The following is a 12394-nucleotide window of genomic DNA, read 5'->3' as shown; positions in this document are numbered from 1 at the left end:
AAAGGTGTTCGCTCAGAACTACTTGGTATTGATTTGCAGTGAACTTCCCTCTAAAGGGGACCCAAACATTGTCCCTCATTACACAACAGAGCCACCAGGTCCCTTCACTACCATTCTCTTGGTGCACTCACCCACTTGTTGAGAATATGTTGAAGGATGACTCACCTGACCACCGTCACCTTCTTCCTCATCTCTGTAGACCGGAGCCGATGGTCTTCACGCCACCGAACTCTCAAATGTGCATTCATCTTTGTAATGAGGTCTTTATGCACTGCAGCGACTGTAATATCCTCTCCATGCGATTGTCGACGGACCGTTCCAGCTGACAGTCTGATCACGTCCTGCACCGACATATCACACTGATGCACGAGCATCACGGTCATCAAATGTCCGACACTATTTACTGACGTCTTTGCCACATCCACGCCCCGAAATGAACCCTCTTCCAAACTCTCTTAGATCTTTTCCTCTCGCCATCTTGATACAAAATCAGTATAAACTGCTCCTGCTCTGCATTTTTATACCCGCCACAGAACGCTATTAGACGCTAATTCCTTAATTGCAGCGTGCAGTGCACCTGTGTGGAAGCATCTGCATCATTTATTCAGGTTTTTGTCGCCCTTCTGGTTTGGCCAAAAGTTCAACTTAGGGTGACTTTAAAACATCTGTCCAGGGACTATTGATGAAAATAGGTTCTTGTATAACTCTGGCACAGTTACAGCAGTGGTAATTAATGTGCACGTTCCCTGTTAATTAACCAATAGATAAGAACATAAAAATAATGGATGCGGTCACTAAAATGAAATAAACCAAACATGTTGCTTAAAATCTGCAGACATGACCCTTTTTTGTAAATGTTTGAAGGAGCAAGGACGAACTGAGGTGTATTGATTGCGTTAATTAACACATATTGTACAATTAGTCTAATTCTCCGTGGAATACAGCCAAATTATAGGAGCAACCTCCAATCCAAAAAGTACAGATGCTTTTCCTTTTTGAAATATTGCTCCGCAGCTGCCAGAAAAAGGTGAAGGGGAGTGTAAAGTGTTTGTATGACTTTCTCCTGGCAAGCAGTAATTAGCCTGCAGTAGTCCCATTTGTCTTCCCTTTAGCCACACAGCTAGAACTGTACAGTGTACCACTCCATCATAATGGAGTAATTAATAATGTAGCGAGCCCGAGCGAGAAAGACGGATAGAGGAGAGGGAGAAGGAGAAAGAACGACTTGCTTTTCTTCTGCATTAAGTATTTATTTATTTATTACATCTAAAAAATGAAACCAGATATGGAATATTTAAAATTTCACTCGGAATATGGAGTCAAGACACATGTTAGATTAAACAGCAAGCCCTGAACAACCTGTGGCATTGTTACTTATACATTTGTTAGACATGAGTTAAACATAAAAGACACAACATGTGAATTAAGTTGGAGTTAGGTTGTTTTTGTAGAAGCTAGTATAGCATGTTTCTCTCTACCTTCAGTGTTTTGTGCCAATTTGCAGCATACTCCAGTCCACACATGAGATTAATATCTTCTTCTTTAGCACACAAATCCTCAGAACATAGCTCAGTGGTGGGAGAGGTTGGCGAGATCTGAACCTGGTTCCTGAGGATGCACCAGTTTTTTGTGATATCATGTAGGTAAAAGTCCTTGAAATGTGTTTCATGTGGACGTTAAAGGAGATATCCTGATCAAAGATAACTCTGAGATTCTTCACGGTGGAGCTGGAGGCCAGGGTGATCCCATCACCAACTTCAGTTGTGCTTGAGTTTAACATGAGACAGTTTTTATGTCCTCATGGCATGCTTGTAGTTCACCTAACTTCATCCCTCTTGATTGATATATATAATCGGGTATCATCGGCATAACAAGTGATGAAATGACAGTTAATGTCTAACGGAAGCATATATGAGGTGAAAAGAAGTGGTCCAAGTGCAGAACCTTGGGGAACTCCATGACTAACTTTGGTGTGCGTGAAAGATTTATCCTAACTGAGATTAATAAGACTTAAACCAGCTTAGTGTGCTTCCTTTAATGAGACGAGTCCTTTGTCTGATGCTATTAGAAGGTGATTTGAAACTTACCTCACTCTCAGAAAGAAAGCTATTTACAAAAATATTGAACCAGTCCTTCAATGAAGTCTCTTAAGCTAAAAAAACAACATTGAAAACCACAAAGACTTAAATTAAGTCCTTGACAAACAAAATGACGCTGAAGGTGAGCTGTCTTTTTCTGCTGCTGAGCTCCGACGGCCTGAAGTTGAATTACATAAGGAGTTGTTTTGTTTCACATATTAGTCATATGTGCATCTGTTAAACCCAGATCTGTCCAACTTTGTCATGACTGCAGACATTAGATCACCTTTTCTGTTTGACTCTCTCTCTTTCCGCCTCCTTTTCACCTGTTTTATCTCTTTTCCAGCTGAAGAACAGCCTCAGGGACAACCTGTGTTTGGACCAGGGACCTGACACCGACAATGTCCCCATCATGTATCTCTGTCACGGGATGACACCACAGGTCAGTGAGCTCTCATTCTGTTTCTCTACTTCTGCAAATACTTGAAAAGCGAGTTTTAAACAATAGGAGCTGTTGTCAGCAGTAGATAATTGGACTCCTTTTACAGTCTTTGTTGTTTTAGATGAGGGGTTTAGAGAGAGCAACTATTGCACAAAGTTGCATTGTCATAGCAGTGATGGCGGGAAAGATATTCCTTTATTCTCTACAAAACAAAAAGTCTGAGCAAGAATACATTCAGGATGTCGTCCTAGTTTTAAATATATATCTAAAAACATCTGAAATTATACATGAAGATGTACTTTCTTCATGTTTTGATTCATTTTTGTGACTTTTATTATGCAGCTTTATTACATTATGGAGTTAATGTAATTTCCTTTGTCTGTTGGTATCTTACCTGTCATGGGAAATCATCAATAACAAGATTATTATGCACTGTATGATACCGCCAACGCTGTAGAGAGTAATATCATGTTACAGGAGGAAGTTTAATGTATATTTCTTTGGTGGCAAATAGTGAACTTGCACTGAACTTTCTCAACATGCACGCCAGCCGTTCAGTTCCAGTGTCCCCTATGTAATGAGGTAGTGATAAGGTCATCACCTGAACCAAGTCTTATTTAACAAGGAAAAACATGAAAACCACTGCAGCTGGATGGAGGGAAAGAAAAAAAAACAGTGCTACCTCAGAAGTAATAAGAATCAAAAATAACTAACTAGAAAAGTTTTGACTTTCTGGCTTTGCTGACGGAGGAAGGTGAGCGTCAGTCACCCAACAGCAACGTGAAAAATGATGATGCATGAAAGCTGTGTGATGAAATGAAATGACTTCTTAACTCATCCTAAGTTAACAGCAGTGTGTCGTTTTCTACAAATGTTTTTATATGACAATATTTTTATTTGGGATGTGGTAGTAGTTTCTAACGGACCTATAAAACCAGGAAAACTGACCGTTTTGCAGCTGTATGTGTTCCTGGAAGAAAGTATGTGGTGTATTTGTTGTTATTTGTTTCCAGTCTTCATAAACTCCTGAGGGAAATCTCTGTCTCTTTAGCTGCTTGATTCATATCCACCACGTTCACCAGCAGGTTGCTAACTCAGACTTTTGTTTGGTCATTGGCCAGTTGGGTACAGATGGTTTATCAGAACTTTCCTCGCTGAAAACTGGCTGCCTGCTGCTGGAAGAAAGTATGCGATGCATTTGTTGTTTCTTGGTGAGAGATATTTGGAGGTGGTCAGGCCTACATACAGCATATAAAGTGGTATGTTAGTCAGTCGTCCTGGTGAAGTCAAGGCCCAGCAGACAGCAGGGTTTGTGTTGCTTTTCATTATGCGTTGACTCATCTTTAGTTTCTTATGCTAATATTTTTTAGTTTTAATGTTTTTATTGCTGTAAACACCTGCACACCTGTGAGACTTGCAACACAACCTCATAACAGAGCCTCTGGCAACGACTATCTCATACAAGTATGACGGTATTATCACTGTGTAAAGTTTCTTTCCTGTGAGTTCTGTTTGTGTCCACCTGAAGTCCATAAACCCCTGAGGGAAATATCTATCTCTTTAGCTGCTTGATTCATATCCCCCATGCCTGTTGTTTTGTCATTGGGCCAGTTGGGTACAGATGGTTTATCAGAGCCTTCTTTTCTGAAAGCGCTGTTGATAAGAGTAGAGTTGTGGGCCAGAGAACTAAAACAATGCATTAAAAGATGCTAAAGGAAAGATAAATGGGGCTACATGGTTGGGAGACAGATGTTTTTAGTTTTTACTGCTGAGCTTTTATTTAGCATTGGTCCATGTAGTGTTTTTATATTCCTTATGTTCTATATTCTGTTTCTGTTTTTACTTTCTGCCCTGTGGGGACGCATGTTCGCATGAAAGGTGCTACATAAATAAATCAAGTTAAAGGTGGATTCATCACTACGAGCAACTTCTGACGTCACACAAAGTTGTTCGAACCATTGTTGATGTAAAAATCTTTGTCGGTGCAGCTTTAAATGTTCTCAAGTCAATAGGAAATTGCACTGTTTGTAGTTGAAGTTAATAAAGTGGAGCAGTTTTGAGTCTCAGCACATGTGGCGTGCATCTGTAATCTTGAGCTATGGGGGACTGTAATTTACATAAATGGAAAAAGTCACATTTCCATAATGAGTAAACTGGCTAATTGGAGCCGAGACCGAAAAAAGAAATGCAACAAAGAGCTAATACATCACTGTGTTACAATAATGCTGCTTTATCATGTGTTGTTTTTGCTGGTAGAAACTTTGCAGCTGAAATATCGGAGCAGTGGTCCTCGAGTCATCGAGGCCAGTCAGAAACTCTATCAGCCTCCTGCACATTTAAGACCATTTAATTCGAAGAGGCAGTAAAACGCTTGCACTTGTTACCCCCTTTTAATGGAGGCGCTGAAAAAACACCAAGGGGAGTGTGTGATGGCGTGTTTCCACTTTGAAAAGCTCTGCAGCTTGACCAAATTAAAAATTCATATTTTACTGTCTGCATTATATCCCGGGCCTGCTCACGTAATCAGAACTAGACTCCACTAAGAAACCCAAGCCTGGCATCTCGAGGAGCTTTTTTTCTGAGGAGCCTCGCCTCCATTGTCAGCGAAGTTAATAGCTTTGACCGGTGCCTTGACGTCGCAAACGTCCAACTTTCTATCTGGGTCATACTCAGCAATACAGCATCAGCTGTGGAAACGGCTGTGTTGGCGTTTCTCCGTGTGTCTCCTGTCCTGGCTTTCATATTTCCTCTCTCCTGGCGACAGCATAATCAGCAGCAGCTGATAAAGAAATTGAGTTGTATTAGTACTTTTTTTTTATCTCCTTCGCTGTTACACAAAACAAATTGATAAGGGCAAGGTAATAATAAAGGGCCTTGAGCTTATTATTGTCACAATAAACAGCGTGGAAGTTTTGTTTAAATTGGCTTAAAGCTTGAGAGACGGAAAAGTTTTCAACACGATTTTGGCAGCAGGTAAATGTATTCAGCCGGTGGCAGAGCAGACTGCCCTCGGTTTCTAGCCAACACTGCCCAAAGTGACGCCTGCGGGCCAATTTTATTCCCGTCCTCTGGGACGCCGAGTCATGCGGTATTATTTATCCGGCCTACATGAAACTAATTTGTTAAAATCTGAAGGGTTGTGGCTTAAAGCCCCAAAGCCGAGCATTGGCTTCTCCACTTAACAGATATTTAGCTGCAATTGAGTTATTTTGAGATATTAAAAGCTTACAGAAAAAGAAAAATGACTTCTAGCGGGCCATAATTTACCCACCGCGCTGTAACGTGTTCCCAGATAACAGAGGTGTTTTGGGGCTTTGCGAGGATAAGTCATGATATCATTACGCAGAGCAGGATCAGCAAGGGGAACTAATGACTTTATAGACTGGAGATGTTTGGGTTTTTAGAAACATACATACATTAGGCTGCTCATAAAGTGAAATGAGAGTTAATATCTATCGTGTACCTGCTGCAGTAATCATAGAGGGATTAGAGAGTGTTAGCATATAATGGATAAATCCATAATCACCGCCGTTAATGGATATTCTCACTCGCACATTTATGCATGAACAAATTCTCCTTGCATTAGCCAGAAGCAATTTCAGACCTCGGTGACTAATCATGGTCAAACAATGGCAAAACACTTTTCCACGGCCGGAACTTGTGCGTTGATGTTGAAACCGTTTGGTGGATGCCAAAAAGATTTTGTTTTTTTTTAGAGTTGTGGGACATGTGAAGCGATACGAGGCCTGAGGATGCAGAGAAGAAGCAGCATGAAGCGTCTCATAGCCGACATCAAACACTGAAATATTCCTCTGGTCCTCTATCATGCCTTTATCACTTTTCATTCTTTATTCATGCGGAGTATCTTTTGTAATGTTATTCCCCACAGTCCATCTTATTCCCCATTCAGATCCTTTTATTCTGATTCGTCCAGTCCTTTAGATTACCTCTGAGTCCTCTTCTTTCTGAACAGAATCACTTCATTTCTCTTTGTGTGTGAGCGTCCGGTGGGATGGATGGATACGGCTTTGAATACCTGATGAACTGTTGAATGTCAACGACGCATAACGTTCCTCAATTTCCTTTTTCAGCCGCTTGACACGGGTATGAGGGAGGGAAGCCTGGAGGAGAGAGAGAGAGTAACGTTCCATCAAACAGAGCGAGAGATACTTTTTCTGGCACGTGTTCGGTAAAACGACCACAGATATCAACCTTGTGCTGCGTTCATGTCACGTCTGTTTTACTGTAAATCTGCACGCCGGAGAAATGGGCCTGCACGAGTGACACGACACAATGAACCACTGGACCAATGACTGGATTTGATCTGGCGGTAGACAACCCTGCAAGTCCTAGAAGAAAGGCAAAACAAACACCTAAGTCTGAATCAGACCTCACCCGTTATGAACTGATGAACTGACTTTGACACGAGACCGGTCTGTCTCCGGTTGCAAATGTCACAAATATCAAACACGTTTCTTAAAAATCTTTGAGAACAGCTGGCAGCGACTGGACCTGGAGAAGTCGTCTGTTTAGAGTGGCGGTGATCACTTAGGTTTGTCCTGTACGTAGACGGCGTTTTCCCACTGAGCTCACCTGACGTTGAACTATAAAAGCTGATCCCTGTACTCACTCACTCTCTCCCTTCCCAGAGCTGGCCTCCACTCTGCATCTTTGATTTGTGTCATATACGTTGTGATAAATGACTCCGGCTTTAACTAAATCTCCTGCGTGGACTTGTCACGTTCCCTGAGCCGGTTTGTGACGAATGGGGGCTCGTCTGGGATGCAAACCCACTTGGCAAAAGGTCAAAGCCAGCCTTTGTGTGACAAATCAGGAACTGCTGATTGTTGTGTTGGTGACAGATTGTTGGAGGACAGATCAGAGTGCCGTTTGGCATTGTGACTTAGATATTTGGGAGTATCACACTGGGCTTTTAGACCAGTTGTGTTGTTAGTGGAAGTTTAAAGGGAGAAGCTTTTGTCCCCAATTTAATTAGTTGCTAAAGCTGTTGGTTAATAATTTAAGCACTGTTGCATGCAGTTTCTAACAATGCCCACGTCTCATTTGTTAGATCTCCTCCTTGGACTCCTCAAAAAGTGATCGTGCTTTTGAATCCTGTAGATTGACGTTCTGTCTCGGCTCTCTGAAAGTTGCTACACTAAATAAACTTCACCATTATTATCGCCGTTACTGTTGCGTCTCGTAGCTGTCAGTTGTCTCTCAACGTACCTCGTAGAAAAGCAAATATTCCATAGTGTATTTTCTTTTTTTTCCAACAAGCAGTCGTGACATCGCACCAGTATGTTGTCATCTGCCCTTTCGCCTGCTTCTGAAACAATGTTTCAGAAACAACACAACACATCTCAATATTAATTTAAATTTGGAAAATTGAGATTGACGTGGCCGTCGATTCGGGGAGGGGTGAATTCAAGGCCAACGCGACAGAGATGTGGATGATGATATTTATTCAAGAAAACAGAGACGAACCGCAGTGGAAACTAAGCAGGTAATAGAAATCTGATCTGTGCCTCGGTATTGGTGTAGCCTCGCCAAGAAGATTGGTTTTTGGCTGGATCAATAAAGTCTGAAAATTAGACCTTTGGGGCTATTTATGCGTGTGTGTGCGTATGTGTGATTCCTGTATTCCTATCTTTGTGAGGACCTATGTGTGAGTCATGCAAAGTGAGGACACTCGCTTCTTTATGGGGCTATTTTAAGACTCGAGTGTCAGGTGAAGGCACGTCACGCTGTAAAAGATAAGAGCTGTGGATACTCTCGAATGTAGTGATGTAAAAGCGTGTGCATGGTGTGTGTGTGTGTGTGTGTGGATGGGAGCGTGGGTGTCAACACAGCAGGAATGGCGAGGGTATGAACCTGTAAGTTCAGTTTAAGCAGAAATGAACAAGCTGCAGGAAGTCCTGTAGCAGAACTGGATGTTTGCAAGAGGCTGGAAATAAAAAGAAGTCTTGATAAAGAGAAGCCAAGTGGCAGAACAAGTTTAATCAAAGATTAAACTTTGAAACAGCTGCACCACTTGGGGATGAGAAAAGTATTTTTTTTTAATACTTTAAAGAGACTTTAAGGAGACATTGATTTATGATTTTGGGGAAAGTTGGAGTTATTTCACCTGGGAGTCGGTTTGATACAAAGGAAACGCAAACCAATTACCGGACTCTAAAAAGTTTTGACAAACACTACATGTGTGTGTTTGTTTGAGAAACCCAATTACTGGACTTTCTAAAACTTTAACCTTTTTTGTAGGTGTTGATTCATCAGCAGGAAAAGAAAAAAAAACATTCACAACCTCCCCCCCGTGGGATCAAACGTCAGCCGACGTCTTTGCAGAATCACCTCCAAACAACAAGCTTTTAATATTTCAGGCATCATACGCGGCGGGACGCAGGAAGGTTAATTTTTCGGGTCATTAAAAGGCGGCGGTGGAGATATCGAAAGCGGTTGTCGTCGTTCGCCGAAGTAATCCACTTTCAAAATGACTGTGCCCGTAAGCCTATTAAAACTGGCACCAATCTGATCAGAGCACGGCAACGTAATGAGGTGTGTGTGTGTGTGTGTGTGTGTGTGTGTGTGTCTTTAGTCTTAGTTTGTTATCTGCATCTATAAATAACTCCAGTTTTCTGGAGCTCGCCTCATTGTCTCCTCTCTCTTAAACTCTCCTCCTCGACCTCTTTTTGCTCCACTCGTCTGGATGAACCTCTTCATTATGTGCTGAGACCACTTTGCAGCTGTTGTGTGTGTGTTTGTGTTTGTGTGTGTTTGCGTTGTCTTCTCGCCACCAGAGCAGATGGCTGAGGGAAACACCAGTGATTAGTCTGTATAACTGCATCCCTAGCTGTCAGTGCTAAGCTCACCAGGAGCCTCTGTTAGATCGCACAGCCGCTTACACAGCGACAAAAAAACAAGTGGGTCGGTCTGTTGTGTAGCAAAAGGTGACAGGCTGGAATCGAACCTGCGCGACTGCAGGATGCATCCTTCTGTATACGGGCTGCATGCAATGACAATCACACTGTACATCGTGCTTGATACATAAACTGGCATCACCATTTTTACAATGAGGGATGAGAGAACCCTTTTCCTACAGTGGGTAAGATTGTGTGTGGCTACGGTGGCCTTCATGTGCGGAAAGAGGCTCCTTCTTCTTCTTCTACGTCTTCTTTTTCTGATCTGGAACAAACGTGGCGGTGCAAGGTGGCACAGTCCAGACTCTACATATAAAAGGATAATTCTAAGCTCATAAAAACAGAATTTTAATGGAATTTTCTATCCTTGGTCACGCATTGGCCTTGAGGTCATAGACAGCTACAGCACTGAATTATATCAGAGAAGACGCTCTCTCTCTCTCTTTGGATTTCTTTGGAGTGCAAGGTGCCAGCCTGTCTCAACGTTGCCTGGTGACCAGGGTCGGAGAAACTGAATGTGGGCCTCCTAGACATAATAAATAACGAGTGGCTCCCAGACTAGAATGCGTTGAAGGCGAACACGAACATGTCACCATGGACATACCGCTGTAAGTTTTGTTTGGTTTGATGCTGTTTTTGTAGTTTTCAAAGCTTGTAACTTTTCCATCTTAGTGTTTGATTTCCATAGGTTTATATTTCCTTTGTTCCAGATCATGTCTGCTGCTGCTACTTCTCGTCGTGAACGCCTAAACAACCCTGACTCCTTTTGCTCAAGTCAGAGGAAAGCAAACATCAGTGCATTTGTCAAACAAGCATATTCTGTTTTTCATATTTTTTAAGAAAACTGGGATCCTATAGTTCAAAAACTTGACGTGATAGAGAAAAACTAAGATCAGTTTTGGATTCCGCACCCAAAGATTAGTTTAAAACAGCTGTCAGACGTAACTCAACAAAAACTGTATTCCCCGGTGTAATGATTTGTTTTTTAAGGTGATTATCTATCGCTGAAAACACAGTGATGTGTGTTTATTATTACATTTCTGCTAATAGATCACCCTAAAAGTTACACACTGAACCTTTAAAGGTACGTACAGATATGTTTTTGTGTCATAACGGGGACATTAATGCTGCCGGCAGCAGCGAAAAAAGGGCTGCGATATGTAATTGGTTTGAAGCAATTGCACACTTGTCAGTGCACGTCCACTAAAAGTGCTTGTTTTTGCTGCTGACAGGCTCCGATTATTATTATAAGTGTCTGACAAAATTACGGGAAGGATCCCCGCTGCGAGAGACCTTTTTAAAAAACCAAACAGCTGCGACATCGCGCTGTTCAAAGCCTCCGTAGGAGAAAAAAAACAGTAATTATCTGTGACAGAACGTGGGGATGTTCTGGTCCACCGCTGCCTCGATTGGTTTGTTTGTGTTGGTGAACATGTTTTTCCTTTGAAGAAAGCACAGGAGCCGTTCAATTAAATGAAATAAATAAGTTGATGTTTGGTGAAATTGTGTTGTGCAATTCATAAATCATAAACATCCAAGAAAGAAGCTGCGCAGGAATTATTACAGAGACTCGTTGCAAACCTACATCTTCTATTTTCAGTGCTCTCTGTTGCAGGTGCAGACTTTAACTTTGGTACCACCCCCCGTAGGTGGTTCGTATCTGTAGCAGCAGAGCCTGCACTTTTAATGCACAAGATAAATGACAGTGTCCCGTCGAGAGCCGAGTCGACTCCCGGTGTTGAGATGAGAACAGTCACTCCCGAGTCAGCATTTGGGAGCGGTGAGCAGGGCACAAGCTGTGCCACCTTCCCGAGTCTCAGGAACTGGAGCTCACCTGTAATTCGGCTTTTTTACGCTCAGTCAAGTGTTCCCGTGCCAAAGTCAGGGATGTCTTGTGGACACAAGACATCCCTGACTTTGGCACGGGAACACTTGACCTCGGACCCTCTTGTAGGGTCTGATGGATGCATCAATCTGTTGCAAAATTAAGAACCTGGATCTATGAAGAACTTGGACTGAGCATGTGGAAGCAGGAGGTCATTCATTGCTGGCTTTGCCAACACAAACTCAGTAGACCTCAGCAGGTATCCTCTTGCAGCCGTCGTCAGAGTGGCTTCTGTTGTCGATCCAAGACCGAGTTGGATGTCTGAAGGGCAGAAAAAAATCTCATCTCTAACTATCCATCTCACTGTACATACCTGCAGCTTATTTCAGGTTAATCTAATATGTATAGTCAATTGTTTTTAAGCTCAGTTGGGATGTGTTGCTTCAGAAATATTTAGAAGAAGAAGATAGAAGAAGATATACTTTATTAATCCCTCGATGGGGAAATTCTTTTTTCACTCTATTTTATTTTTTACATGCATTTTAACCCACACACACACACACACATAGGGCATAGATGCAAATGTGGAGAGAGATGGTGGACTGATGGGCGGCCAGCGAGCAGTTGGGGGGGTCGATGCCTTGCTCAAGGGCACCTCGGCAGTGCCCAGAAGGTGAACTGGCACCTCTCCAGCTACCAGTCCACCTTCCATATTTTTTGGTCCATGTGGGACTTGACCTGGCCACCCTCAGGTTCCCAAGCCAAGTCCCTATGGACTGAGCGACTGCCGCCCAGCCAGTTTACCAACCATTCAAAAAAAAGATGTACCGTAATTTTAGGACTGTTGAGCGCACCTGAATATAAGCCGCACCAGCTAAATTTGAAAATAAAATTTGTACATATATAGGCCGCACTTGAATATAAGCCGCAGGTTTTCATGTTGTGACATGAGGTATTTACACGCCATCAACATGCAGATAACAAGATAACGTACAGTGGCTCTATTTCCTTCTTTGACGGCCAGATTAATTGCCTTTAACTTAAAAGCTGCATTTCTTCGTGTGTTTTCCACGATGAGGGTGTGCACAAAATGATAGTTCAAAATCTAAATTCAAAAACTAGTGTCTTCTTC

General features: G+C 42.3%; 1 protein-coding gene across 1 annotated transcript in view; it reads left to right on the top strand.

Annotated features, from left to right (window-relative positions):
* Nucleotides 1-12394, top strand: part of LOC104933792 (polypeptide N-acetylgalactosaminyltransferase 18) — a 152962-nt gene that overhangs the window by 122143 nt on the left and 18425 nt on the right. The window contains exon 9 of the mRNA XM_019261359.2: nucleotides 2425-2520. Within this exon, the coding sequence (XP_019116904.2) occupies nucleotides 2425-2520 (96 nt within the window). The remainder of the gene's footprint in view (nucleotides 1-2424; nucleotides 2521-12394) is intronic.

This window comes from Larimichthys crocea, chromosome XX (assembly GCF_000972845.2).
Source record: "Larimichthys crocea isolate SSNF chromosome XX, L_crocea_2.0, whole genome shotgun sequence".
NCBI lineage: Eukaryota > Metazoa > Chordata > Actinopteri > Sciaenidae > Larimichthys > Larimichthys crocea.
The sequence above is the reverse complement of the archived record's forward strand: the minus strand, read 5'-3'. Positions and strand labels throughout refer to the sequence as shown.